Genomic DNA, 27,832 nt, shown 5'->3' with positions numbered 1-27,832 from the left:
AACAGGGCCTGTTGTGGAGGATTGCCTGGCCAGTGACTATGCCGTGGTGTATTGCAGACTATGATGCTGTGCTGACAGAGGCTGGCGATTACACAAACAAATATTTCAAGCTCCGAAAACTCTTTGGATCCATTTTAGGTACCCAGCAACCATTTTAACTTGAGGGCTCGCCGTCCCCATGAAGTGGAAGGGTGAGGAAAGGGAAGGGTTTCCCCTATGGGCAGAAACTTAATAAAGTGCTTAAGAACAAGGGCAACTTAAGTTCAAATCCTCATTTTCCCCACTTAAAAGCTGTGTGCCTTTGCATGAGTGTTTTTAAGTCCTTTAAGCCTCAGTTTCTTCCCCAAAACATGAAGACAATGATACTCATCTCCTATAATGATTGTGAAAATTAAGTTATGATTTATAAAGCTCTTAGTATGATATATGACCTAATACCCTCATATACAATAACTAAAATCATCCTATTTAATTTTATTTATTTAAATAAAGTTAATTAACCATCCACTGTGTGCTAGAAAGTCGGTAAGCACTATCATTGCCAAAGGCGTAAGGCAGAATTCTTGCTCCCCAAATCACCATTTGTAATGTTAGTCTGTATGACTAACATCACCTTTTCTGCGTCTATATCTAGTATGAGCTATCTGTGCATACAAACAGCTCCAATTTAGTTCTTGGCAGGTTTCCATCATGATTGGAGAAGCATAGCCATGTGGCAGGATAGGACCCATTTCTCTTGTTGGCTCTGGGGTACGAGAGTTCATGGATAGGGATGGGGAGGTGTGGAGAAGGCAGTAGTTACTGCAGGTGCTTCTGGCCCCATGGCCCATTTTTATTGCAGCGTTTCCTCTACCCCCCTTACCTGAGATCACTCTCAAGGCTGTGTATCCTGCTGTGAGACCATCCCTTTACTTGCCACTATGGGATGTGTTAAAGTACTTAAATGAGGTGAGTACTGCCTGGGCACTGGAATGGGGGGTGGCCATTTAAGACACGGGGGAGAAGGCCTTAGGTCACAGAGTAGAGGTTATTTCAAGGGATTTTTTATTGGAAGTGTGAAAGCTAATCCTCTTCATTTTGCCCCAGTTTACAATTATGGGGCAAAACCTACAAGCTCCTTCTGGGTGGACTGTGAAGGGATTTGAACTTGAAGAATGAGTGGGGGTTGCGGGAGAAGCAGGATATTAAAGGATACTTTTTCCCAGCTCAGATGAACCCATCTGGCAAATGCTTCTGTGGGGGACTGCATGGTCCAGAAGGGAAAGGCTGCTGAGCTAGGAACCCATGAAACTGAGTTTCTGACTCTTCTTCACCATCAATTAGGCCAAATCACTGAACTTCTACAGGTCCCTGCTCTCCCTTTACAATTAGACTACCTGTCCTATTTTGAAGAAAAGGTCGACAGTGTTTGAAAAATGTCAACTCTTGAATTCATATTGTTTTACCTGTGCTATCACTGTTTTAGATAAAAAATAGTGCTTGACACATTGTGGATGCTATATAAAGATTCTCTTAATGCATATTTTTAACTTTAATTATGTTAGAACACAACTTATTCATTCTGTTAATTCTCATGATTACAGCAGTTGTTCCCTCTACCATGCCCTCACTGTCCTTTGAGTTTCCTGCACAAGAGCATCATCACATAGCATCTGTTTTAGTATTTCTTATCCAAAGAACCCCTGGGGACCATTAGGAGGTACAAAAAAAAAAAAAAAGACAAGTGTCTTAGGAAGAAGGATCCTGACTTCTCATCACCCTGGCTCTTGTTTCTGGCCATGTCTCTCTTATAGCCAGTCATATCTAATAAACCAGTCAACATGGAGAATCTTCCCATAAACAATGGGAACGGTCAGTCCTATGGATTCATACTGTATGAGACTCTCATCTGCTCTGGAGGTGAGCTCCATGGTGATGTTCAAGATACAGCACAGGTAGGGGTCAGCAGCTTCTCCATGGAGGTAAGCAGAACATTTAGCCTAACTCTGCTATTGGGGAAGGTAGTCAGTCGCTGGTCAACTTTACTGTTTGATAGTATTTTTAAGGACCTACTATGTGTGAGGTAATGGGAATAGAAAGTCAAACCAAAGACTTGCTTTCTGCTTTATTACAACCTAGTCTATTGGGGCCTCCCTGTTAGCTTCTGGCAATCTGTGAGCACCAAGGCTGGTCCCTTCCTCCATAATGACCTCCTCCCTAAACCAGAGCCTCCCTTCTCCCTTTCTTCAGGTAGGCCTACCAGTCAGACACCAGCTCTTCTTTTGCAGGTGTTTTTGAATGAGACAAGTATAGGAATGCTGAGTGATGGTAATCAGAACTTGAACATTCCTGAAGTCAGGGTATGTATTTCAAGAGTTTAGACACTGCCGCAGACCTCTGACTCAAATGCAAACACAGCCTGCTCCTGATAGAGACCACCTCCTTTCTCTACCGCTGCCCTTTGGTATTGCTCCTCACTTAGGGTTGCAGCAGGAAGTGTTTGTTTAGCTGTAAGTTAGCTATAAGCATAATTGCATCTCCCAGGCTCAGACACATCAAGAGCTGCCTTATATAAGGTTCAGTGTGAACAGAATTTTCCCATTAATCCCTGAGCCAGGCATCAGCCACTGTTCAGGTCTCTGACCAAAGGCCCAGCTGAGTATCTCTGCCTTTCCTAAGGCAGCAGAAGAAAGTGGAGACAGTGTGAAACAAGAACACACAGGGTCCTTGAGAGAGAGAGGACTGCTGGGCTCCGGAGTTTCCTTGTCTCCCACTTGCTCGTCTTTCCGTCTGGGACTCAAAGAGAAGAATGGGTTCTAGAGGAAAAATGCTGAGTGACCACGTAGTTTCCATGAATTGGTCTGTTTCAAATAGGAATGTCAACTTCTAAGGGTCCTGGTGGAGAATCAAGGACGAGTCAATTTTTCATGGAAAATTCAAGATCAGCGGAAAGGTGGGCTCAAGGCCTGAGAATCAGGCTGTAATCTCTCTTCATGGTTACTTGGATCCTAACACTGGCACTATTTTGGAGTTAGAAGGAAATAAATGTGCTGCTCAGGCAGTGAGAGACTTAGGTCCTAAGACCAAAGATGCAAACTCTTTCCCTCTTCCTTGTCCTGCCTTCTCCAGTTCTCCAGGGTAGGAAAGTGAAGTAGTTTTGCTAGGTGCTGTCTTGTCCTGGAGCAGGCTCAATCTCCTTTTGGGAATTTCAGGAAAAGCTCTGATGCTAAGTGGGGAACTTCCTCAGTAGTATGGAAACATACAAGAAACCTTCAATCATAGCAAGTCAGACGTGTTTGCCCTCATGGCTGAGCCCAAGATACACACAGTCTGCATTTCTTTGTTCCAAACACTGAGAATATCCAGTCCCTGACCATATTCTCTTTTCTACTTCCCATCTGCAGGATTAATCGGATCTATTACCATCAATAATATTCCCGTGGAGGGTTACACTATCTATTCTCTGGAAATGAAAATGAACTTCTTTGAGAGGTATGTTCCTACTTACTCCCATTGGACACTTTGAGGGATCAGGGGACTCAGAGATTTCAAACTCTTCACTGTGCAGATGAAGAGCCTAAGATTCAGAGAACTGAAGTGATTTGCTCAGGATTGTAGAGTGCTTTGGAATCAGGCCTAGGACCCTAGAACGAGTCTACTGGTTATCATTTTAATGCTGCTAGTCTGATATGTCCCACTGAAACTGAATCTTAGTTCCTGTATGGAAATCTAGGCTCAATATTCGGACTAGAATTGCGAAGGGGTGTTCCTCTCCCTCAAGGTTTGGCCCTTCTTCCAGGCTCCGCTCTGCCACTTGGAGGCCTGTCCCAAATAGTTATTTGGGCCCTGCCTTCTACCTTGGTACCTTGAAGGCTGGCTCTTCTCCCAAGGACACTTTCCTGAGACTACTGGTAAGTGAGCACCCTCTTCTACTCTGGTGTCCCAAACACCTATTCTTTCTTCAAAAATCTTGAAGCAAAGACATAGTGTTCCTGGCAAGAATACTTCTCTCTCTCTCTCCCTCCATCCCTTCCAACCAAGCCATCAAACATCTTTCAATCTTCCTAATTTATCATTGTTCAAAAAATAATACATCAAAACATTGTTCAAAAATTCAAATAATAACAAGATGTAGAGAGCAAATGGTGGAAGTTCTCCTTCAAATTTACCTGCATGCCAATTCTTCTCTGCTTCTCAGAACTAAGCACACACATTTTGTGTGATTTCATACATAACTTTGCTTAAACACATACATAGTTACTTTTTGCGCTAATGGGACCATTCCAGAAATTATATTCTGTAAATTGTTTTTTTTTGGGGGGAGGTCAACTTTTACCTCATGTATCTTTTTATGTATAAACACACATAGATAACATAGATGCACAAAATATGAATGTACAGTTCAATAAATTATCACAAAGTGGAATGCTAAATAATTGCCCTTGAGATAACAAAAACTGTCAACAGCCCTCCCAATCACTGCCTCCCCTTTTTCCTGAAAGATAACCATTGTCTTGACTTCTAATACTCTTCTTTATTTTTTCTAATTAAAGTCACCCCGATAAACTTCTGATACTCTTCTAATTCAGTGTTTCCTCTTTTGACTTCATGTAAGTTGAAGTACATAGCTGTCTTTTTAAATTTTTTATATATAGCTTCTTTTGTTTAACATTGTGGATTCAACCATTTCATGATATTGCAGTGATTTGTTAATTTTCACTGTTGTATAGGATTCTATTCTAAAAATATACCATACTTTAACCATCCTACAGTTGATAGCCATTTGTATTATTTCCAGCATTTGGCTACTATAAATAATTAAGACTACTTTTCTGTTTATGTTCATGACTGAGATGTCTTTGTCAGGTTTTGTTACCAAGGTTTAATAACCACATATATGATTTGGGAAGTCAAGTTTGTGTAAGATTGGTATTATTTTTTAAATATTTGGTAGATTTCATTAATGGATCCATCTAGGGCCACTGTTTTCTTTGTGGGAAAGTTTATAAGTGTCGATTAAATTCTTTCAAGATTAAAGTACTCTCCAGAGTTTCTGTTTCTTTAAAAATTAGTTTAGATCAAATATATTTTTCTAAGATTTTAAAATATTTCATCTAAATTTACAAATGTATTGTGTTTAAATTGTTAGTTTTTAATGTCTAGGTCATCTGTAGTAACATCTCTTTTTTCTTGATAAGTCTCACCAGAACATTATTAATTTATTAATCTTTCAAAGAATGAAGGTTTGGCTACGACTCACTGTATTATGTATTTCTTTTCTGTTTAATTTCTGTCATTATATTTATTATTTTGTTTATTCTACATTTTATAGTAGGAGTTATCTGCTTTCTTTTTATAATTTCTTTAGGTACATACTTAGACAACTGATTTTTTAATGTTATTTTTTTAATGTATGAATGTAGGCTATTACTTTTCATTTAAGCATGATTTGGTTGCATGCAAAAGTTTCTAAAAAATTATTAAGGATATTTTATGGTAACATTTTTATAATCAATTTCTTGTTTAATTGCACTGACCTTGAGAACTTTAAAATATGTTTACAACACTTGGTTAGTCCAACATAGGGTCAAATTTGTAAAGATTCTGATCTATGCTTGAAAGAATATGTGTATGCTGCATGTGTTAGATCAATATTCTATACATGCCAATTAGGTCAATTTTGCTAATCATCTTGTTTCAAATGTTTTTATGTCTTGATTCCTGTTTGCTTTGTCTATTAGCTATTGAAGTATTGTATGAAAATTTTACACTGTGGTTGTGAATTTTATTTCTCCTGTTATTCCATCAATGTTGCTTATATATTTTGAATATATATGTTTAGCTTGTCTATATTTGATATATACATTCATATAAAATTTATCAACAGGAGATTTTCCTATTTATCTTTAGTAAAGCTTCTTGCCTTAATATCAAAATTTTCCAATATTAATAGATCTATAGCAACTTTGTTTTGCTTAAGGTTTACCTGTTATATCTTTTCTTTTTAATTCATTGGGTGACAATTGTTAGTAACATTACATAGATTTCAAGTGTAGAATTCTGTATTACATCATCTATAAATCCCATTGTGTGTTCACCACCCAGAGTCAGTTCTCCTTCCATCACCATATATTTGATCCCCCTTACCCTCATCTCCCACCACCACTACCCTTACCCTCTGGTAACCACTAAACTATTGTCTGTGACTATGAGTTTTGTTTCTCATTTGTTTGTCTTGTTCTTTTGTTGTTTTTGGCTTATATACCACATATCAGTGAAATCATATGGTTCTCTGCTTTTTCTGTGTGTCTTATTTCGCTTAGCATCATACTCTCAAGATCCATCCATGTTGTCACAAATGTTCCTATATCATCTTTTCTTACCACCGAATAGTATTCCATTGTGTATATATGCCACACCTTCTTTATCCATTCATCTATCGAAGGATATTTTGGTTATTTCCATGTCTTGGCCGCTGTATACAAAGCTGCAATGAACATTGGAGCACACGTGTCTTTATGTATAAATGTTTTCAGATTTTTTGGGTAGATACCCAGGAGAGGGATTGCTGGGTCATATGGTAATTCTATTTGTAATTTTTTGAGGAACCTCCACACTGCCTTCCATAGCGGCTGCACCAATCTGCATTCCCACCAAAAATGTATGAGGGTTCCTTTTTCTCCACAGCCTCTCTAACACTTGTTATGATTTGTCTTGTTGATGATAGCCATTCTGACTGGAGTGACGTGATATGTCATTGTGGTTTTTCTTTGCATTTCTCTGATGATTAGCGATGTCAAGCATTTTTTCATATGTCTATTTGCCATTTGTATGTCCTCTTTGGAGAAATGTCTCTTCAGGTCCTCTGCCCATTTTTCAATTGGGTTGTTTGTATTTTTGTTGGTGAGTTGCATGAGTTCCTTGTATATTTTGGATATTAGCCCCTTATCGGAGGCACTGTTTACAAAAATCTTCTCCCATTCAGTTGGTGGCCTCTTTATTTTGTCAATGGTTTCTTTTGCTGTGCAGAAGCTTTTAAGTTTCATATAGTCCCACTTGTTTATTTTAGCTTTTACTTCCATTGCCTTTGGAGTCAAGATCATAAAATGCTCTTTGAACCCAAGGTCCATAAGTTTAGTACCTATGTTTTCTTCTATGCAGTTTATTGTGTCAGGTCTTATGCTTAAGTCTTTGATCCATTTTGAATTAACTTTGGTACATGGTGACAAATAGCAGTCCAGTTTCATTCTTTTGCACGTGGCTATCCAATTCTCCCAGCACCATTTATTGAAGAGGCTGTCTTTGCTCCATTGTATGTTTTTAGCTTCTTTGTCAAAAATTATCTGTCCATATTTATGTGGTTTTATTTCTGGGTTCTCAATTCTATTCCATTGGTCTATGTGTCTGTTTTTCTGCCAATACCATGCTGTTTTGATTATTGTAGCCCTGTAGTACAAGCCAAAGTCAGGAAGTGTGATACCTCCATTATTGTTCTTTTTCCTTAAGATTGCTTTGGCTATTCGGGGTCTTTTGTGGTTCCAAACAAATCTGATGATTTTTTGTTCTATTTCTTTAAAATATACCATTGGGATTTTGATGGGGATTGCATTGAATCTGTATATAGCTTTGGGTAATATGGCCATTTTAACTATGTTGATTCTTCCAATCCATGAGCACGGAATGTCTTTCCATTTCTTTGTGTCTTCTTCAATTTCTTTCAAAAATGTCTTATAGTTTTCAGCATATAGGTCTTTCACATCCTTGGTTAAGTTTATTCCTAGGTATTTTATTCTTTTTGCTGCAATTGCAAAAGGAATTGTTTTTTGTATTTCTTTTTCTGAGATTTCATTGTTAGTATATAGGAAGGCAATGGACTTTTGTGCGTTGATTTTGTAGCCGGCAACTTTACTGTATTCGTTGATTGTTTCTAATAGCTTTTTGGTGGAGTCTTTAGGGTTTTCTATATATAGCATCATGTCATCTGCAAAGAGTGACAATTTAACTTCTTCATCCCCAATTTGGATGCCTTTTATTTCTTTCTCTTGCCTGATTGCTCTGGCAAGGACTTCCAACACTATGTTGAAAAGCAGAGGTGATAGGGGACATCCCTGTCGTGTTCCTGAACGTAGAGCAAAGGGCTTCAGTTTTTCTCCATTAATTATGAGATTAGCAGAGGGCTTGTCATATATGGCCTTTATTATGTTAAGGTATTTTCCTTCTATACCCATTTTATTAAGTGTTTTAATCATAAATGGATGTTGTATCTTGTCAAATGCTTTTTCTGCATCAATTGATATAATCATATGATTTTTGTCCTTTATTTTGTTTATGTGATGTATCACACTGATGGATTTGCGTATGTTGAACCATCCTTGTGCCCCGGGGATGAACCCCACTTGGTCGTGATGAATAATCTTTTTAATGCATTGTTGTATTCGATTTGCTAGAATTTTATTTAGGATTTTTGCATCGGTATTCATTAGAGATATTGGTCTGTAGTTTTCTTTTTTTGTGTGATCCTTACCAGGTTTTGGTATCAGGGTAATGTTGGCCTCATAGAATGAGTTAGGGAGTACTGTCTCTTCTTCAATTTTTTGGAAGAGTTTGAGCAGGATTGGTATTAGATCTTCTTTGAAGGTTTGGTAGAATTCAATAGTGAAGCCATCTGGTCTTGGACTTTTGGGAATGTTTTGGATGACTGATTCAATTTCGTTACTGGTGTCGGTCTGTTTAGATTTTCCAGTTCTTCATGGTTCAGCCTAGGAAGGCTATATGTTTCTAAGAACCTGTCCATTTATTCTAGGTTATTGAATTTGGTGGCGTATAGTCCTTCATATTCTAAGATGATCCTTTGTATTTCTGTGGTGTCCGTGATAATGTCCCCTTTTTCATATCAGATTTTGTTAGTTAGTGTCTTCTCTCTTTTTATCTTAGTGAGTCTAGCTAAGGGTCTGTCAATTTTGTTAATTGTTTCAAAGAACCATCTTTGTCACATTAATTGTTTCTGTTGTCTTTTTGTTCTCTATGTCATTTAGTTCTGCTCTAATTTTTGTTATTTCCTTTCTTCTGCTGACGTTGGGTTTCACTTGTTCTTCTTTTTCTAGTTCTTTAAGGTGTAACATGAGGTTATTTATTTGGGATTTTTCTTGTTTCTTGAGAGAGGCCTGGAAGAATATAAATTTCCCTCTTAAAACTGATTTCGCTGTATCCCCAAAATTTTGATAGGATGTATTTTCATTGTCATTTGTTTCTATGTATCTTTTGATCTCTCCTCTAATTTTTATTTGACCTAGTCGTTCTTTAAAAGTATGTTGTTCAATCTCCATGTATTTGTGTTTTTTCCTGCTTTCTTTTTGTAGTTGATATCCAATTTCGAAGCCGTGTGATCAGAAAATATGCTTGGTATGATTTCAATCTTCTTAAATTTGCTGAGGCTGATTTTATGTCCCAATATATGGTCTATCTTTGAGAATGTTCCATATACACTAGAAAAGAATGTATAGTCTGATGTTTTAGGATGAAGTGCTCTGTAACTGTCAATTATGTCCATTTCATCTAATGTGCCATTTAGGGCTAGTATTTCGTTATTTATTTTCTGTTTGGATGATCTATCCATAGCTGTCAATGATGTAGTTAAGTCCCCTAGTATAATTGTGTTTTGTTCAATTTGTCTCTTTAGTTCTGTTAGTAGTTGCTTGGTATATTTTGGTGCTCCCTGATTGGAGGCATAAATATTGATGACTGTTATGTCTTCTTGTTGTATAGTCCCCTTCACCATTATGAAATGTCCATCTTTGTCTCTTGTTATCTTTTCACCCTGAAATATATTTCATCTGATATCATTATGGCTACACCTGATGTTCTCTGGGTACCATTTGCTTGGAGTGTCAATTTCCACCCTTTCACTTTGAGTCTATGCTTGTCCTTGTAGCTGAGATGTGTCTCTTGGAGACAGCATATGGTTGGGTTTAGTTTTTTGATCCAATCTTCTACTCTGTGCCTTTTTACTGGTGAGTTCAGTTCATTTACATTTAGGGTGATTATTGATATGTGAGGATTTCCTGTCATTTTATCTGTAGTTTTCTGGTAAGGCTGTGTCTCCATTGTTTCTTTGCCTTTTGTTGTTGTTTATTATTTCTGTGTGGTGGTATTCTATGATATTTCTCTCTGTTTCTTCTTTTATTACAGTATATATTTCAGTTCTAGATTTTTTTTGAGTGGTTACCCTTAGGTTTATGTAAAAAAAAGTTTGATTTTTAGAGTATTCCTTTTTCTTCAGCACGCTTACTTTCTCCTTTCCCATATTCCGGTTCAGGCTTTACTCTCCCCCTTTTTATTTTTTGGTTGCCACAAATTGTCCCTGTTGATGGTGATCGAATAGCCTCCTTTAATATTTCTTGTAGTGCAGGTTGTGTATTTGAAAATTCCCTCAGCTTCTGTATGTCTGGAAAGGTCTTTATTCCTCCTTAATATCTAAAGGATATCGTTGCTGGATATATTATTCTTGGCTCACAATTTCTCTCTTTCGTTAGTTTGAATATTTGGTTCCACTCCCTCCTGGTTTGTAGAGTTTCTGCTGAAAAATCTGATGATAATCTAATGGGCTTTCCTTTGTAGGTTACCGTCTTTTATTCCCTGGCTGCCTTGAGGATTCTTTCTTTGTGGTTGATTTTAGACAGCTTCAATACAATGTACCTTGGAGTAGGTTGTTGTGGTTGAGGTAATAAGGTGTTCTGTTTGCTTGTTTGATTCGAGAATCCAGTTCTGTCCACAAGTTTTGGAATTTCTCATCAACAATTTGTTTGAATATATTCTCTGTTCCCTTCTCTCTTTCTTCTCCTTCTGGTATGCCCATTATTCTTATATTGCTCTTTCTGATGGAGTCCGAAAATTCTTGTAGAGTTCTCTCATTTCTTTTATGTCTCAAGTCTCTTTCTTTTTCCATCTGTGTAATTTCCATGTTTCTATCTTCGATGTTACTGATTCTTTCCTCCATCTGGTCAACTCTACTACCTAAGCTGGTTATTTCATTCTTAATTTCTTCTATAGAGGTCTTAATCTCCAGAAATTCTATTTGGTTCTTTTTTTAAATTTCAATCTGTTTCATAAAATGCTTATGTTTTTCTTTGATTTTGTTTCTGAGTTCATTATAATGCTTTTCTGTGTTTTCTTGCATCTCGTTGAGTTTTTTTCACAACTGCAATCTTGAATTCTCTGTCATTTAAGTCACATATTTCCATATCTTTAAGTTCCTTTTCTGGAGACTTTTCACTTTCTTTCTGAGCTGTCTTGTTTTCTTGGTTATTCATGGCAATTACTGATTTATTATTTCTCTTCCTAGACATCTACAGGAGTGGCTTCTGCAACTGGTTGATAGGAAGATGTGTTTCTTTTGTTTTCCAGTAGTTGTTGGTAGAATGTTTTTTTCTCTCTGACTGCAGCCCTTTTTTCTCTCTCACACGGTAGTATTATATTTCCGCTGCAGTATTCCAGTTTCTCACACAATGGGGGGATTTCCTGGGAGACAGGCTTCTCCTCTGTTAATAGTTCATCTGGTTCATAGGGTGCCATTTCCCTGTAGGGATGCAGAGAGCTTTTGAAGTTCCAAAGCTCTTCCTGCACCAGATTCAGAGCCAGTATGTTTCAGCAGTTCTGTTTACTCCTGCAGTGATCCACCCAGATAGGTGGAGACAGGGGTGGGGTGAATTGTGAGAATTGGTCCAGAGCAATGGCAGTGACCACCACCACCACAGCCGGTCCTGCTTCCACAGCTCCCTCCACTTTGCGCGAACTAGTTGGGCTCTGAATTTGTGTCTGCAGACCACAGTTCTCAGAACTGCAAATATTCTGTTCTTTTGATATGACACTGCTACTGTTCCTCTCCTAGCTCCGGTCAGGTGGGGGTGGGGCATGCTCTGGAAGGGTAGGGAGGGGGCAGCTAGTCACAGTGTGTAAGGCTTTCATTCTCTGCAGCATTGGGGGCTTAAGTCACCATTTTGAGCCTTCTTCCCTTAGTCTTTGCTCCAAGGTCTCTGCTGTGAGTGTTGGGTTCAGCCGTGTTATATGCTGTCCCCTCAGCCCCGTGGGCCATAAATGGAGCCCTAGCAATTAGAGTTCTTCCCGCTCCCACAACTGCGGTAGTTCTGGGATGCAGCGAGCTCGGAGCACTGAGCTAGGTCTGCATCCTGTGCCCGCGCGGTTCTGTCTTCACACTTCTCCCTTCTCTCCTTCCCTGCTTGCACAGTTTGCCCACCTTTAGGTGAATTCAGTAGTGAGCCTCTTCGTCTTGCCTGTCTGCTATGCAGGGAGTCCTTTGTGGAGTTATAGGTTTTCAATTTGTTGTAAATTCCACGGGAGGTTTCCAGAGGCTCACCTCATGTCGTCATTTTCATGACTAATCTCTGCATGAAATATCTTACTCCAACCCTTCACTTTCAGTCTGTGTGTGTCTTTTGATCTGAGGTGAGTCTCTTGTATAAAGCATGTGCAAGGGTGTTGCTTTCTTATTCACTCAGCCACTCCGTGTCTTTTGATTTGAGCATTTAACCCAGTTACATTTAAAGTGATTATTGATAGCTACAGAGTTATTTCCAATGTGTTATTTGTAGTTAGATTGTTTTCATCTTTCTTCTATTTACAGAAGTCCTTTTAGTATTTCTTGCAATGCTGGCTTGGTGGTAATAAATTCTTTTAGCTTATTCTTTTCTGGGAAGCTCTTTATCTCTCCATCAACTTTAAATGATAGCCTTGCTGGATAAAGCAATCTAGGTTTTAGGCCTTTGTTTTCCATCACTTTGAGTACCTTCCTCCACTCCCTCCTGGCCTGCAATATTCCTGTAGAAAAGTCATTTGATAGTCTTATGGGAGTTCCCTTGTATGTAACCTTCTGTCTTTCTCTTGCTGCTTTTAGGATTTTCTCTTTGTCTTTAACCTTTGCCATTTTCACTATAATGTGTCTTGGTGTGGACCTGTTTGGCTTTATCCTGGTTGGAACTCTCTGCAGATCTCTGGGCTTGTATGTTGGTTTCCTTCACCATGTTAGGGAAGTTTTTGGACATTATTACTTCAAATATGTTCTCAATCCCTTGCCTCCTCTCTACACCTTCTGGTATTCCTATGATGCTCACGTTGTTGCGCTTGATGTTATCCCAGAGATCTCTTAAACCATCTTCATGCTTTTTGTTCTTTTCTCCTTTTGTTGTACCAATTGGGGGACCGCTGCTAACTTGTCTTCTAAGTTGCTGATTTGATCCTCTGCTTCATGTAACCTGCTGGTAATTCCTTCAAGTGTGTTATTTATTTCAGTTATTGCATTCTTTAGTTCTAACTGGTTGTTCATTATGATTTCTCTATCCTTGTCTAAGTCGTCACTAAGCTCCTTAAACATTTTTATCATCATTGTTCTGAACTCTGCTCTGATAGGTTGGTTACCTCTGTTTCATTTGGATCCAATTCTGGAGGTTTCTTCTGTTCTTTTATTTGGGACATGTTTCTTTGTTTGCCCATTCTGGCTTACTCTCTGTGTCTGCTTTGATGTATTAGGTAGATCCCCTAGAGTTCTTAGTTCTTGCTGGGTTATCTTATGTAGTATGTGTTTTTTATATTTGACTTGCACCACTTCCTTCTTCTCCTCGGCTTGTGCTCCAAAGGTGACTCTTGTGTTGTGTATATTGTCCTGTTAAAGTTGATCATTAACTGCTCTTAGCTTGTGAGTAGGTGGGATTGACTCCTAGGCTGACTAGTTGTGAGACTTGGCTCTGCTCACAGCAGGATATTCTGCTGTGACAGCCTAAGTGAGTTTTGGCCTCTATGGGCTCTTGTGCCTGTAGAGAATTCCCTGTGGGTGTGTCACTTGTAGGTCAAACTGGGTAGTACTCTCGTTTGGTCTAGATTTGGCCTCTGGGTGTGTTGAATCTTGTGCCTCTTAAGCTGGGCCCTGGTGTAGGGCAATTTCAGAACAAAGCAAATCACCAAGCACAACAACAACAACACCAAAGAGAAAACCAAATACATTCACATGTAGAAACTATCGATAACCCACACACGACACAGGCAAAGATAGCAAAGATATAAAAACAAAACAAAAAAAGCAGGGCCAGTCTTGGCTTAAGCCCATCAAGTAATCTCCAGGTTGTCCTCTGCTGTACCCAAGAGTCCTGTGCATATTGTGCAGGCAGAGCCGGTCACCTGGTGCCCAGGGTGACCTTGGGACTGCAGATTTAGATAAGTGGGGTAAGGGGTCTGGATGGTAGTTTCTAGAAAGTCAGTGCAGTTTCTGTTCTTCCCTGCACATATGCACACTGGGAGTAGCAGCACCAGCCCTGTGCCCAGTTCTCCTGAGTCTTAGGGCACTTCTTCCGTGAATGTGTGTGTGTGTGTGTGTGTGTGTGTGTGTGTATGTATGTGGCGGGCGGGAGATTTCTGAGCTACTGAAAGCCCAGAGCTGTGTCTGACGCCTACTGCTGATCCCTGGGAGTGTCTCCACAGTTGTAATTGCCCTGCCATAGTCAGGCCAGAAAAGGTGGTGGCTGAGGATGGAGGGGTCTTCTCTCTCCCAGCCCAGCAATATCACATTCTTCCCAGCCTGTTCCCTGGGTCAGAGCTGCCTGCTGGGTCTTACCAGATTCTCAGCACTATGGCTCCTCTGTAATCTGACACTACTCCTCAGTTGAGGGGCCAGCTTGCGTCTCTGGAAGGGCAATGGCAGCATTGGGACAGTGGGGGGAGGGGCCCAGTTATGGAGTTTATGTTCTTTGTCTGACCTAGGGCCCATCTGCAGTCCATCAATTATTCTCTTTTAAATATGTCTTTTAAAATCTGACACTCCAATTTATATGTGAGACCTTTTGCTATATTACTTTTGTCACTTCTTGTCTTGTGTATTTCTCTTTTTATTTCCCTCTGAGCTTAATTCTGGAAAATTTCATTTTTCTTATTATTCAGCTAGGTTTCTATTTAGCTATTTTCTCTATTTAGCTTTATCTAATCCACTATTCAAAACATCTGCTAAATTCATAATTTTAATTATTATGCTTTTTAGTTCTAGAATTTCAATTCTAAACTATAGCCTTTTTTAAAATTAGTTTCAGGTGTATAAAACAATGTAATAGTTAGACATACAATCACCTTTTTATTTTCAATTTTATTAAAAACTTATTAGGATAACATTGGCTAATAAGATTATATAAGTTTCAGATGTAAAATATTATAATACATCATCTGTATATTGCATTATGTGCTCATCACCCAAAGTTCAGTCTCCTTCAGTTACCATATATTTGACCCCTTTTACCCTCTTCAACCTCCCCAATCCCCCTTCCCCTCTGGTAACCACCATACAGTTATCTATGTTAATGAGTTTATTTGTTTGTTTGTTTTGTTCATTCATTTGTTGCTTTCTGTTTTATATCCGATATATGAATGAAATCATATGACTCTTATCCTTTTCAGTATGACTAATTTCACTCATCATGATACTCTCAAGAGCTATCCATGTTGTTGCAAATTGCAGTATTTCATCTTTTCTTATGGCTGAATAGTATTCCATTGTATATGGTATTTCATTTATTATTTTTTGATTGAGTGCTAGACATTATGAAAAATTCTAGATAGACATCATCAAAATGGCGACGTGAGGTGAGCCTCTGGAAATCTCCCCTGGAATTTACAACAAATTAAACAGCTATAACTCCACAGAGGACTCCCTGCACAGCAGACAGGCAAGATGAAGAGGCTCACCACTAAATTCACCTAAAGGTGGGCAAATTGCATGAGCAGGGGAGGAGGGAAGGGAGAAGTGCAGGGACAGAGCCGCGTGGGCGCAGCACACAGACCTAGCTCAGTGCTCCAAGCTTGCTACATCCCGAAACTACCAGAGCTGCAGGAGAAGGAAGAACTTGGACTGCCAGGGCTCTGTTTATGGCCCACAGGGCTGAGGGGACAGCATATAACACGGCTGAACCCAATGTTCATGGCAGAGACCTCGGAGCAAAGACTGAGGGAAGAAGGCTGAAAACAGTGGTTTAAGCCCTCTCTGCTGCAGAGAATGGAAGCCTTAGGCACTGAGACTAGCCACCCACTCCCTACCCTCGCAGAGTTTGCCGCACCTTCACATGCCTAGTGCTAGAAGCAGAATAGTAGCAGTGTCAGATCAAAAGAACAGAATATTTGCAGTTCTGAGAACTGTGGTCTGCAGACAGAGATTCATAGCCCAACTAGTTCTGGCAAAGGGGAGGGAGCTGTGCAGGCAGAACTGGTTGTGGTGGTGGTCGCCACCATTGCTCTTGGCCACCTATTACCACTCAGCCGCCCCTGTCTCCACCTATCTGGGCAGATCCCTGCAGGAGTAAACAGAACTGCTGAAACACATGGGCTCTGAATCTGGTACAGTAGAGCTTTGGAACTTGAAAGCTCTCTACATCCCCACAGGGACACAGCGCACTATGACCCAGGTGAACTGTTAATAGAGGAGAAACCCGCCTTCCAGGGAATCCACTCATTGTGTGAGAAGCTGGAATAGTGCAGAGAAAACATAGCACTACTGTGTGAGAGAGAAAAAAAAAGGCTAGAGTTGGAGAAAAAATAAAACATTCTACCAACAAGTACTGGAAAACAAAAGGAAGACCTCTTCCTATCAACCTGTTGCAGAACCCATTCCTGTAGATATCTAGGAAGAGAAATAATAAATCAGAAATTGCCATAATAACCCAGGCAACAAGACAGCTCAGAAAAAAAGAGAAAAGTCTCCAGAAAAGGAACTTAAAGATATGGAAATATGTGACTTAAATGACAGAGAATTCTAGATTGCAGTTCTGAAAAAAACTCAACGAGATGCAAGAAAACACAAAAAGCAGTTTTATGAACTCAGAAACACAATCAAAGAACAACATGAACATTTTACCAAAGAGATTGAAATTTTATAAAAGAACCAAATAGAATTTCTGGAGATTAAGAACTCAATAGAAGAAATGAAGAATGAAATACCCAGCTTAGGAATTAGAGTTGGCCAGATGGAGGAAAGAATCAGTGACATCAAAGATAGAAACCTGGAAATGACAAGGATGGAAGAAGAAAGAGACTTGAGACTTAAAAGAAATGAAAGAACTCTACAAGAACGTTCTGACTCCATCAGAAATAGCACTATAAGAATAATGGGCAGACCAGAAGGAGAAGAAAGAGAGAAGGGAACAGAGTATATTCAAACAAATAGTTGATGAGAACTTCCCAAACTTGTGGAAAGAACTGGATCCTCGAATCCAAAAAGCAAATAGAATACCTAATTACTTCAATCCCAACAGGCCTTCTCCAAGGCACGTTGTATTCAAGCTGTCTAAAATCAACCACAAAGAAAGAATCCTCAAGGCAGCCAGGGAAAAGAAGACGGTAACAACACAGGAAAGCCATTAGATTATCATCAGATTTTTCAGCAGAAACTCTACAAGCCGGAGGGAGTGAAACCAAATATTCAAACTATTGAAAGAGAGAAGTTATGAGCCAAAATAATATACCCAGCAAAGATATCCTTTAAATATGAAGGAGGAACAAAGACATTTCCAGACATACAGAAGCTGAGGGAATTTTCTAATACACGACGTGCACTACAAGAAATACTAAAGGAGGCTATTCAACCACCATCAACAGGGACAATTTGTGGCAACCAAAACATAAAAAGTGGGAGTGTAAAGGCCTGAACTGGAACATGGGAATGGAGAAAGTCAGCATGCTGAAGAAAATGTAATACTCTAAGTATCAAACTTTCTTTTATGTAAACTTCATGGTAACCACTCAAAAAAAAAATCTAGAACTCAAATATACACTGTAATAAAAGAAGAAACAGAGGGAAAAAGAATAGAATACCACCATATAGAAATAATAGACAAAAACAACACAAAAGACAAAGAAACAATGGAGACACAGTCTTACCAGAAAACTAAAGATAGAATGATAGCAAATCCTCACATATCAGTAATCACCCTAAATGTAAATGGACTGAACTCACCAATAAAAAGTCACAGAGTAGCAGTATGGATCAAAAAATTAAACACAACCTTATGCTGTCTTTAAGAGACACGTCTTAGCTACAAGGACAAGCATAGACTCAAAGTGAAAGGGTGGAAATTGACACTCCAAGCAAATGGTAATCCAGAGAAAATCAGGTGTAGCCATAATGATATCAGATGAAACAGACTTCAAGGTGAAAAAGATAACAAGAGAGAAAGATGGACATTTCATAATGGTAAAGGGGACTATACAACAAGAAGACATAACAGTCATCAATATTTATGTCCCCAATCAGGGAGCACTGAAATATACTAAGCAACTACTGACAGAACTAAAGGGAGAAATTGACCAAAAAACAATTATACTAGGGGACCTAAATAAATCAATGACAACTATGGATAGATCATCCAAACAGAAAATAAATAATGAAACAGCAGCCCTAAATGACACATTAGGTGAAATGGATATAATTGACATTTATATAGTACTTCATCCTAAGACATCAGAGTATACATTTTTTTCTAGTATACATGGAACATTCCCAAGGATAGACCATATATTGGGACATAGAACTCACCTCTGCAAATTTAAGAAGGTTGAAATCATACCAAGCATATTCTCTGATCACAAGGCTTTGATATTGATAATCAACTGCAAAAAGAAAGCAGGAAAAAACATAAATACATGGAGATTAAACAACATAGTTTTAAAGAAAGCCCGGGTCAAAGAAGAAATTAGAGGAGAGATCAAAGGATACACAGAAACAAATGATAATGAAAATACATCCTACCAAAACTTTTAGGATGTAGCAAAAGCAGTTTTAAGAGGGAAATTTACATCATTACAAGGCTATCTCAAGAAACGAAAAATATTCCAAATAAATAACCTCACCTCACCTAGTTCTTTACACCATAAAGAACTAGAAAAAGAAGAACAAATGAAACCCAAGGTCAGTAGCAGAAAGGAAATAATAAAAATCAGATCAGAACTAAATGAAATACAGAATAAAAAAACAATAAAAATATTAATGCGACAAAGAGCTGGATCTTTGAAAAGATTAACAAAATTGACGACACCTTGGCTAGACTCACTAAGATAAAAAGACAAAGACACTAATAAACAAAATCAGAAATGAAAGAGGGGAAGTTATCACAGATTCTACAGAAATACAAAGGATCTTCCAAGAATACTATGAAGGACTATATGCCACCAAATTCAATAACCTAGAAGAAATTGACAGGTTCTTAGAAACATATAGCTTTCCAAGGCTCAACCATGAAGAACTGGAAAATCTAAACAGATCGATCACCAGTAACAAAATTGAATCAGTCATCCAAAACTTTCCCAAAAGCAAAAGTCCGGGACCAGATGGCTTCACTAGTGAATTCTACCAAACCTTCAAAGAAGATCTAATACCAATCCTGCTCAAACTCTTCCAAAAAATTGAAGAGGAGACAGTACTCCCTAGCTCATTTTATGAGGCCAACATTACCCTGATACCAAAACCTGGTAAGGACAACACACAAAAAAGAAAACTGCTGATCAATATCTCTGATGAATACAGATGCAAAAATCCTAAATAAAATTCTAGCAAATCGAATGCAGCAATGCATTAAAAAGATTATTCATCACAACCAAGTGGGGTTCATCCCGGGCACAAGGATGGTTCAACATCCGCAAATCCATCAATGTGATATATCACATAAACAAAATAAAGGACAAAAATCATATGATTATATCAATTGATGCAGAAAAAGCATTTGACAACATCCATTTATGATTAAAACACTTAATAAAATAGGTATAGAAGGAAAATGCCTTAACATAATAAAGGCCATATATGACAAGCCCTCTGCTAATCTCATAATTAATGGTGAAAAACTGAAGCCATTTGCTCCACGTTCAGGAACACCACAAGGCTATCCCCTATCACCTCTGCTTTTCAACATAGTGTTGGAAGTCCTTTCCAGAGCAATCAGGCAAGAGAAAGAATTAAAAGGCATCCAAATTGGGAATGAAGACGTTAAATTCTCACTCTTTGCAGATGACATGATGCTATATATAGAAAACCCTAAAGACTCTACCAAAAAGCTGTTAGAAACAATCAACGAATGCAGTAAAGTTGCTGCTAACAAAATCAACGTACAAAAGTCCATTGCATTCCTATATACTAACAATGAAATCTCAGAAAAAGAAACACAAAAACAATTCCTTTTGCAATTGCAGCAAAAAGAATAAACTACCTAGGAATAAACTTAACCAAGGATGTGAAAGACCTATATGCTGAACACTATGAGACATTTTTAAAAGAAATTGAAGAAGACACAAAGAAATGGAAAAGCATTCCATGCTCATGGATTGGAAGAATCAACGTAGTTAAAATGGCTATATTACCCAAAGCAATATACAGATTCAATGCAATCCCCATCAAAATCCCAATGGCATTTTTTAAAGAAATAGAACAAAAAATCACCAGATTTGTTTGCAACCACAAAAGACCCCGAATAGCCAAAGTAATCTTAACACGTTGCGTACGGCGGGGTTTAAATCCCTCATGAAGATTCTCGTGATCCATACGCAACGTGTTAAGAAAACAGAACAATGCTGGAGGTATCACACTCCCTGATTTTAGCCTGTACTACAGGGCAACAATAGTCAAAACAGCATAGTATTGGCAGAAAAACAGACACATAGACCAATGGAATAGACTTGAGAACTCAGAAATAAAACCACATAAATATGGACAGACAACTTTTGAGAAAGAAGCAAAAACCATACAATGGAGAAAAGACAGCCTCTTCAATAAATGGTGCTGTCAAAATTGGAAAGCCACATGCAAAAGAATGAAACTGGACTGCTATCTGTCACCATGTACCAAAATTAATTCAAAATGGATCAAAGACTTAAGCATAAGACCTGAAACAATAAACTGCATAGAAGACAACCTATGTACTGAACTTATGGACCTTGGGTTCAAAGAGCATTTTATGAATTTGACTCCAAAAACAAGGGAAGTAAAAGCTGAAATAAATAAAAGGGACTATATCAAACATAAATTTCTGCACAGCAAAAGAAATCATCGACAAAATAAAGAGGCAACCAACTGAATGGGAGAAGGTTTTTGCAAACATTGCCTCCGATAAGGGGCTAATATCAAAAATATACAAGGAATTCATGAAAATCAACAACAAAAAAACAAGCAACCCAATTGAAAAATGGGCATAGAACCTGAGGAGACATTTCTCCAAAGAGGACATACAAATGGCAAATAGACATGAAAAAATGCTCAACATCACTAATCAGCAATGAAATACAAATGAAAGTCACAATGAGATATCACCTCACCCCAGTTAGCATGGCTGTCATCAACAAGACAAATAGTAACAAGTGTTAGAGAGGCTGTGGAGAAAAAGGAACCCTCATACACTCTTAGTGGGAATGCAGACTGGTCCAGCCATTATGGAAGGCAGTGTGGAGGTTCCTCAGAAAAATTTCGAGTAGAATTACCATATCACCCAGCAATCCCTCTCCTGGGTATCTACTCAAAAAGTCTGAAAACATTTATACGTAAATACAATTATGCTCCAATGTTCATTGCAGCTGTATTTACAGTGGCCAAGACATGGAAACAAACAAAATGTCCTTCGATAAATGAATGGATAAAGAAGTTGTGGCATATATACACATTGGAATACTATTCGGCGGTAAGAAAAGATGAAATAGGACCATTTGTGACAACATGGATGGATCTTGAGATTATAATGTTAAGCGAAATAAGTCAGACAGAAAAAGCAGAGAACCATATGATTTCACTGATATGTAGTATATAAACCAAAAACAACAAAAGAACAAGGCAAACAAATGAGAAACAAAAACTCATAGACACAGACAATAGTTTAGTGGTTACCAGAGGTAAGGGGGGAGGGATTGGTAGATGAGGGTAAAGGGGATCAAATATATGGTGATGGAAAGAGAACTGACTCTGGGTGGTGAACACACAATGTGATTTATAGATGATGTAATACAGAATTGTACACCTGAAATCTATGTAACTTTACTAACAATTGTCACCCCAATAACCTTTAATTAAAAAAATGAAAAATAAAGAAATAAACTTTTTTCACTAAACAAACAAAAAAAAGTGAAAAATTCTAGAAATAATTCAAGGCCTAACGTGATTTCAGGGGATTTATATCCAACTCTGGAGGTGACTAGGGACACTAGACCTTGCTATAATTTACAATGAATGAAATGGTTTGTATCAAGGCCTCCATTCAATGTCTAGACTTTTCTAGTTCACTCTTCTCCTATGGTGTATACCCTCAGGTTCCCAACCCAGAGTGTAGATTATATAATAAGGTTCCCTTGTATTGAATTTTTGTTCCCCTAAACTTGTGAAGCTATGAAAATTTCTGCTCAGCTTCTCAGCCACCTCTTCCTGAGTAAGCAGATTCCTCTATTGGAATAATTGCCTCAATGTGTTCTCAGTTTTCTTATCCTAAATCTTGGTCCTATAATTCTTCATTGTATTGGAAGCAGATTTAAAAAAAAATTGTCTAGCTTTTATAGCTGTTGTCAGCAGTAGTATTCATTTCTATTACCTAGTACTTATTTCTGGAAGCAGAAGTCCTGCTCTGTCATGCCTACACCAGGTACAGCAGGGTAAATCTTCTAGAACATATCCCATTGTAAGCTCACTTTCATTTTCAGTACCATAGCACATCTCAGTCATGCTCTCACTCCCCAAGTGCCTCTGATTTTTCCTTGCCAGTGTGAATCTGTTCCCACGTCTCAAGCCTCGATCTCTTCCAGAATTGGAATTGTGGATTTGTGTTCATAAATGGACATAACCTTGGGCGATATTGGTACATTGGACCACAGAAAACACTTTACCTTCCTGGTGCCTGGCTTCATCCTGAAGACAATGAGGTGAGTCACCCCTGCCCCTGCCTTTTTGTCTCATAAACTTTCAGATCTGCCTTCATCCACAGAATGCAAATTGCAGTGTCTTTTTCATCCTGTATTAAAGAGATTACCCTTCTTACTGTCAGCCTTTCTTTTTTCCCTAGATCATCCTGTTTGAGAAAAGCAAGAGCGGTTCATACATTCAAACTATAGATGGACCCATGCTTTAGACTGTCTTGGATTGTTGGAGTTCATCTACAAGCAGTGTTTCAGGAGGAAGAGCTACACCGAGAATTTCAGACACAGTGTTGTCTACAATAGCAAAAATGTGAAAAACCCTAAAAAATCAATAGAGAAATTGTTATGTATGTTATAGTATATCCATATGATGCCTATTTTTAGGCTTTAAAAAGTCTTCAAATCTGCAATGATTGATTTACCTAGCTAATGCTTAATCCTTAGCAGGTTCTTATTCTCTAATCAAATATGCCTTTAGGCAGATATGAATAAAATAAAAACAAATTTTGTTTGTGCTTCTCCATCCTCAATTGGGAAGAAGTGCAGGGTCTCTGGCCTATGACAGAGAGAGAATTACTGCTCTCTCCTTGCCAGAGTGTTGTATATGCTGACGGACAAACCCCCGGTGTGTGTGTGTGTGTGTGTGTGTGTGTGTGTGTGTGTGTGTGTAGGAGGGGGCAATGCAGGGAAGAGTGAACAATGTCTTCAGGCATTTCCCTACAGGCTGCATGTCTCCTGCATTACCTGGTGCATCACGTCCACTGAAAGAAGGAAAAGCAATTTGGTTCTTTGGTTCTGATGTGTGTGACAGCAAAGCCTGGCACTGAGCACTCTGTGTCTTATTACTCCTCAGCTGTCTGGGTATAGTTGAAGCTCTTACTGATAGAAGACGGATATAAGTGAGATAAGCCACATATGCATGGATAACTCAACCAATTTTCTCAAATGACACCATTGGAAACTAATCACATTGTTATAATCAAAATATAGCACTTAGCCTAAATTCAAACCAATGCACTATAACAAAAATATTATCATCTTGCTAGAAATAGTACCTAGGAGGTTTGAGAAGTTTACAAATAATCTGGTGTCCAAAGGGAGGAAGAAACCTTACAGTTTGGAATGAGGACAAAAGAGTCAGATTATCTTCTCTCCCACTAATCTGAATGGCTGGTTTACTGAAGGAGAATTCTATCATGTACCTACACAATTTTTACATAAAACTTCATTCTAGGGAGCTCTAGACTCAAACTCATGAATTCTATGGCTAAACTATATACTAAGAGAACAAAACAGAAGCAATAATGATGAGAATGTATTATATTTCAGATGCAATATATACATCATTTCTAAATTTAACAACCACGCAACAAATACATACCCATTTTGTAGGTGGAAAAATCAAAGTTCCAAAAGGTGTTTGAATATATGTCTTTCTGATTCAAACCTCTTCTTTTGTTATGATACCTCAGCTCCATACCTATGTCAGTCTTTCCCAAATATGAATGCAACCCTTCTATCCAGATGATATACTTTCAGCGTGCTTACAGAAAAATGCTCACAGCTTAGAATTCTTCACCCAGTAAAATTGCCTTTCAAGAAAAACAAAGCAAAACAAAATATAGACCTTTTAAACAGAAGCGATTTTTGTCATCAAAAGATCCACACACTAAAGGGAATTCTGAAGCAGCCTTTCCCAGTTGGTTTCATAAGAGAATTAAACCTTAAAGAAAATGCGTTCAGGGATTAGTTTTTTGTATCATTCTATATGCACATTAGGGACATTAATTCATTACAGACCATGGATGCCTGAGGTCATTGCAGCTTAAATTTCTCAGGGAACCACAGTTGAGAAAATGTGTTCTAAAGAATGTGATCTTAGAGTACAAATTGGTTGTTACACAGTATTCATGGGGATGTAAAGTAAAGCATAGGGAATATAGCAAATAATATGGTAATAACTATGTATGGTGCCAGGAGGGTACTAGACTAGTCAGGGGGATCACTTCTTAAATTATATAAATGTCTAACCACTATGCTGTACACCTGAAATTAATATAAAATAATTTGAATGTCAACTGTAATTGAAAAATTAAACAGGGGGAGAAAAGGTGAAGGGGAATAAAAGGTTCAAATTTCCAGGTATAAAATAAATAAGTTGATAATATTGTGATAGCGTGATATGGTGTCAGATATGGTGTCTGGATTTATCATGGTGATCACTTCTTTTTTATTATTATTAACTTCAGGTGTACAAAACAATGTAATAGTTAGACATTTATACCCCTCACAAAGTGATAGCCCCCCTCTCCCAATCTGCTACCCCTCTGACATCATATAGAGCTGTTACAGTTCCACTGACTCTATTCCTTATGCTGTACTCCACATCCTGTGAATATATATATATATATATATATAAAATTATAGTTGACATTCATTATTATTCAGCTTCAGGTATACACTGCAGTGGTCAGGCACCTACACTGTCCATGAAGTGGTCTCCCTAATAAGACAAGTGTCCATTAGATACCCTACAGAATCTTTATAAAATTATTGATTATATTCCTTAAACTGTCTTTTGTATCCCCATGGAAATCTTGTGGTTACCGATTGTGCTTTCTTTCTTTCTTTCTTTTTCTTTTTTTTTTTTTTTGACTGAAAGGGGATTTTTTTTATAGTCTCATATAAAAAAACAACATTTAAACCAATAGACAAAAGATAAATAGACCATTAGAAAACAAGGAGCAAAAGGATATGAACAGTCAATGCACAGAAGAAAAAACCCAAGTGGGCAATCAACAGAGAGGAAGACGTTCAACCTCACCACTAATTAGGGAAAATCCAAATGAAGGGAAAACAACAATGAGCTATCCCCTAAGGGATCAGGACATATTTTCACACCAATGTAGTTAGGAGCCAAATTGTTACAGGTGCACTCTCTGTGCCCTGGTGATCAGATGGTCCAAAGGGCTTGATCAAATGGTGAGAAGAGTCTTCACTGAGAAGCTTTCTCCATAGTACAAGTCAAGGGCTGGCCTACTTGAGTTCTCTGATGTTCTGTGAGGTATGCTTTCCAGCAGAAGGCTGTCCCACATTCTTGACATTCAAAAAGTCTCTCTCCTGTGTGAATTCGCTGATGTTCAATGAGGTATACTTTCAAATAAAAGGCATTTCCACATTCGCTATATTCGTAAGGTTTCTCTCCTGTGTGAGTTTTCTGGTGTTGACAAAGGGATTTCTTCATAGTAAAGATTTTTCCACATTCACTGCATCCTTAGGGTTTCTTTCCTGAATGCTTCTCTGATGTTCAATGAGGCGTGCTTTAACATAGAAGGCATCACCACATTTGTTACAGTCATAAGGTTTCTCTCCTGTGTGAACTCGCTGATGTATCCCGAGAGATGAGTGCACCCCGAAAGACTTCCCACATTCATTACATTGATAGGGTTTTCACCTGTGTGAGTTCTCTGGTGATTATTGAGAGTCATATTAATTCTGAAGAATTTCCCACATTCCTCACATTTGTAGTGTTTCTCGCCTGTGTGAGTTCTCTGGTGTTGATTTAGGGATTTCTTTGCACGGAAGTTTTTCCCACAGTCACCACATCCATAGGGTTTCTCCCCAGTGTGAGTTCTCTGGTGAATTGTGAAGATTGCCTTCTCAGAAAAGGTTTTCCTTAAGGGATATCTTAACGTGAAATTTTTTCCCACATTCACAACACAGGGTTTCTCCTCTGTGTGTGTTCTCTGGTGGAGAATGAGCTGTGACTTCCTGCCAAAAGATTTCCCACACTCATTACATTCAAAAGGCTTCTTCCCTGTTGAGTTTTATGATAAGCAATGAGGTATGATCTTGCATTAAAGGGTTTTGCACATTCGCCACATTCATAGGGTCTCTCCCCTGTGTATATATACTCAGATGTTCAATAAGGTTTGACATCCTGCAGTAAGTTTTCCCACATTCATGACATTCAAAGTTTTTGTCTCCTGTGTGTGCTCTTTTATGTTCAACAAAGCCCATCTTCTTGTAGAGGACTTTCCCATATCCATTATATTTAAGAGTTTGATCCCAAAATCAGAAAAAGACACCACAAAAAAGAAAACTACAGGCCGATATCTCTAATTAATATAGATGCAAAACTCCTCAACAAAATATTAGTGAACAGAATTCAGCAATACATTAAAAAGATCATACACCATGATCAAGGGGGACTCACTCCTGGTATGCAAGGGTGGTTCAACATCCGCAAATCAATTAATGTAATACACCACATTAACAAAATGAAAAATGAAAATCACATGATCATATCAATAGATGCAGAAAAAGCATTTGACAAAAATCCAGCAGCCATTTATGATAAAAACCCTTAAGAAAGTGTGAATAGAGGGATCATATCTCAACATAATAAAGGCCATATATGATAAACCCACAGCTAACATCATACTCAATGGGGAAAAGCTAAAACCATTCCCCTTAAGACCAAGAACAAGGCAAGGATGCCCACTTTCTCCACTTCTATTCAACATAGTGCTGGAAGTTCTAGCCACAGCAATCAGACAAGAAGAAATAAAAGGCCTCCAAATTAGTAAGGCAGAAGTAAAATTGTCATTATATGCAGATGACATGATACTATATAGAGAGAACTCTAAAGACTCCACCAAGAAACTATTAGAGCTGATAGATGAATTTAGTAAAGTAGCAGGATACAAAATTAATATTCAGAAATCTGTTGCATTTGTATATACCAATAATAAAACATCAGAAGGAGAAATTAAAAAAAAGATCCCATTTACAATTGCTTCAAAGACTATAAAATACTTAGGAATAAATTTAACCAAAGAAGTAAACGATTTGTACTCAGAAAATCATAAGACACTGAAGAAAGAAATGAAAGAAGGTACAAATAGATGGAAACACATACCATGTTCAT

At 38.1% G+C, this 27,832-nt stretch overlaps 1 protein-coding gene and 1 pseudogene across 1 annotated transcript in view; one reads left to right on the top strand and one right to left on the bottom strand.

The window, feature by feature from the left end:
- The window catches only part of GLB1L3 (galactosidase beta 1 like 3), a 55,252-nt gene extending 31,841 nt beyond the window's left edge, over positions 1-23,411 (top strand). The window contains exons 12-20 of the mRNA XM_088800800.1: positions 58-138; positions 842-948; positions 1,794-1,961; positions 2,268-2,339; positions 2,854-2,932; positions 3,384-3,471; positions 3,779-3,890; positions 22,792-22,908; positions 23,049-23,411. Of these exons, the coding sequence (XP_088656926.1) occupies positions 58-138; positions 842-948; positions 1,794-1,961; positions 2,268-2,339; positions 2,854-2,932; positions 3,384-3,471; positions 3,779-3,890; positions 22,792-22,908; positions 23,049-23,114 (890 nt within the window). The 3' untranslated portion in view covers positions 23,115-23,411. The remainder of the gene's footprint in view (positions 1-57; positions 139-841; positions 949-1,793; positions 1,962-2,267; positions 2,340-2,853; positions 2,933-3,383; positions 3,472-3,778; positions 3,891-22,791; positions 22,909-23,048) is intronic.
- A 2,486-nt stretch (positions 23,412-25,897) lies between these two features.
- Positions 25,898-26,973, bottom strand: LOC109438776 (uncharacterized; annotated as a pseudogene).
- Between the last annotated feature and the right edge of the window lie 859 nt (positions 26,974-27,832).

Source organism: Rhinolophus sinicus, chromosome 9, assembly GCF_057876585.1.
Source record: "Rhinolophus sinicus isolate RSI-liver-muscle chromosome 9, RSI-T2T, whole genome shotgun sequence".
Classification (NCBI taxonomy): domain Eukaryota; kingdom Metazoa; phylum Chordata; class Mammalia; order Chiroptera; family Rhinolophidae; genus Rhinolophus; species Rhinolophus sinicus.
Note: the sequence above shows the minus strand (reverse complement) of the source record. Positions and strands in the feature narration are given on the sequence as shown.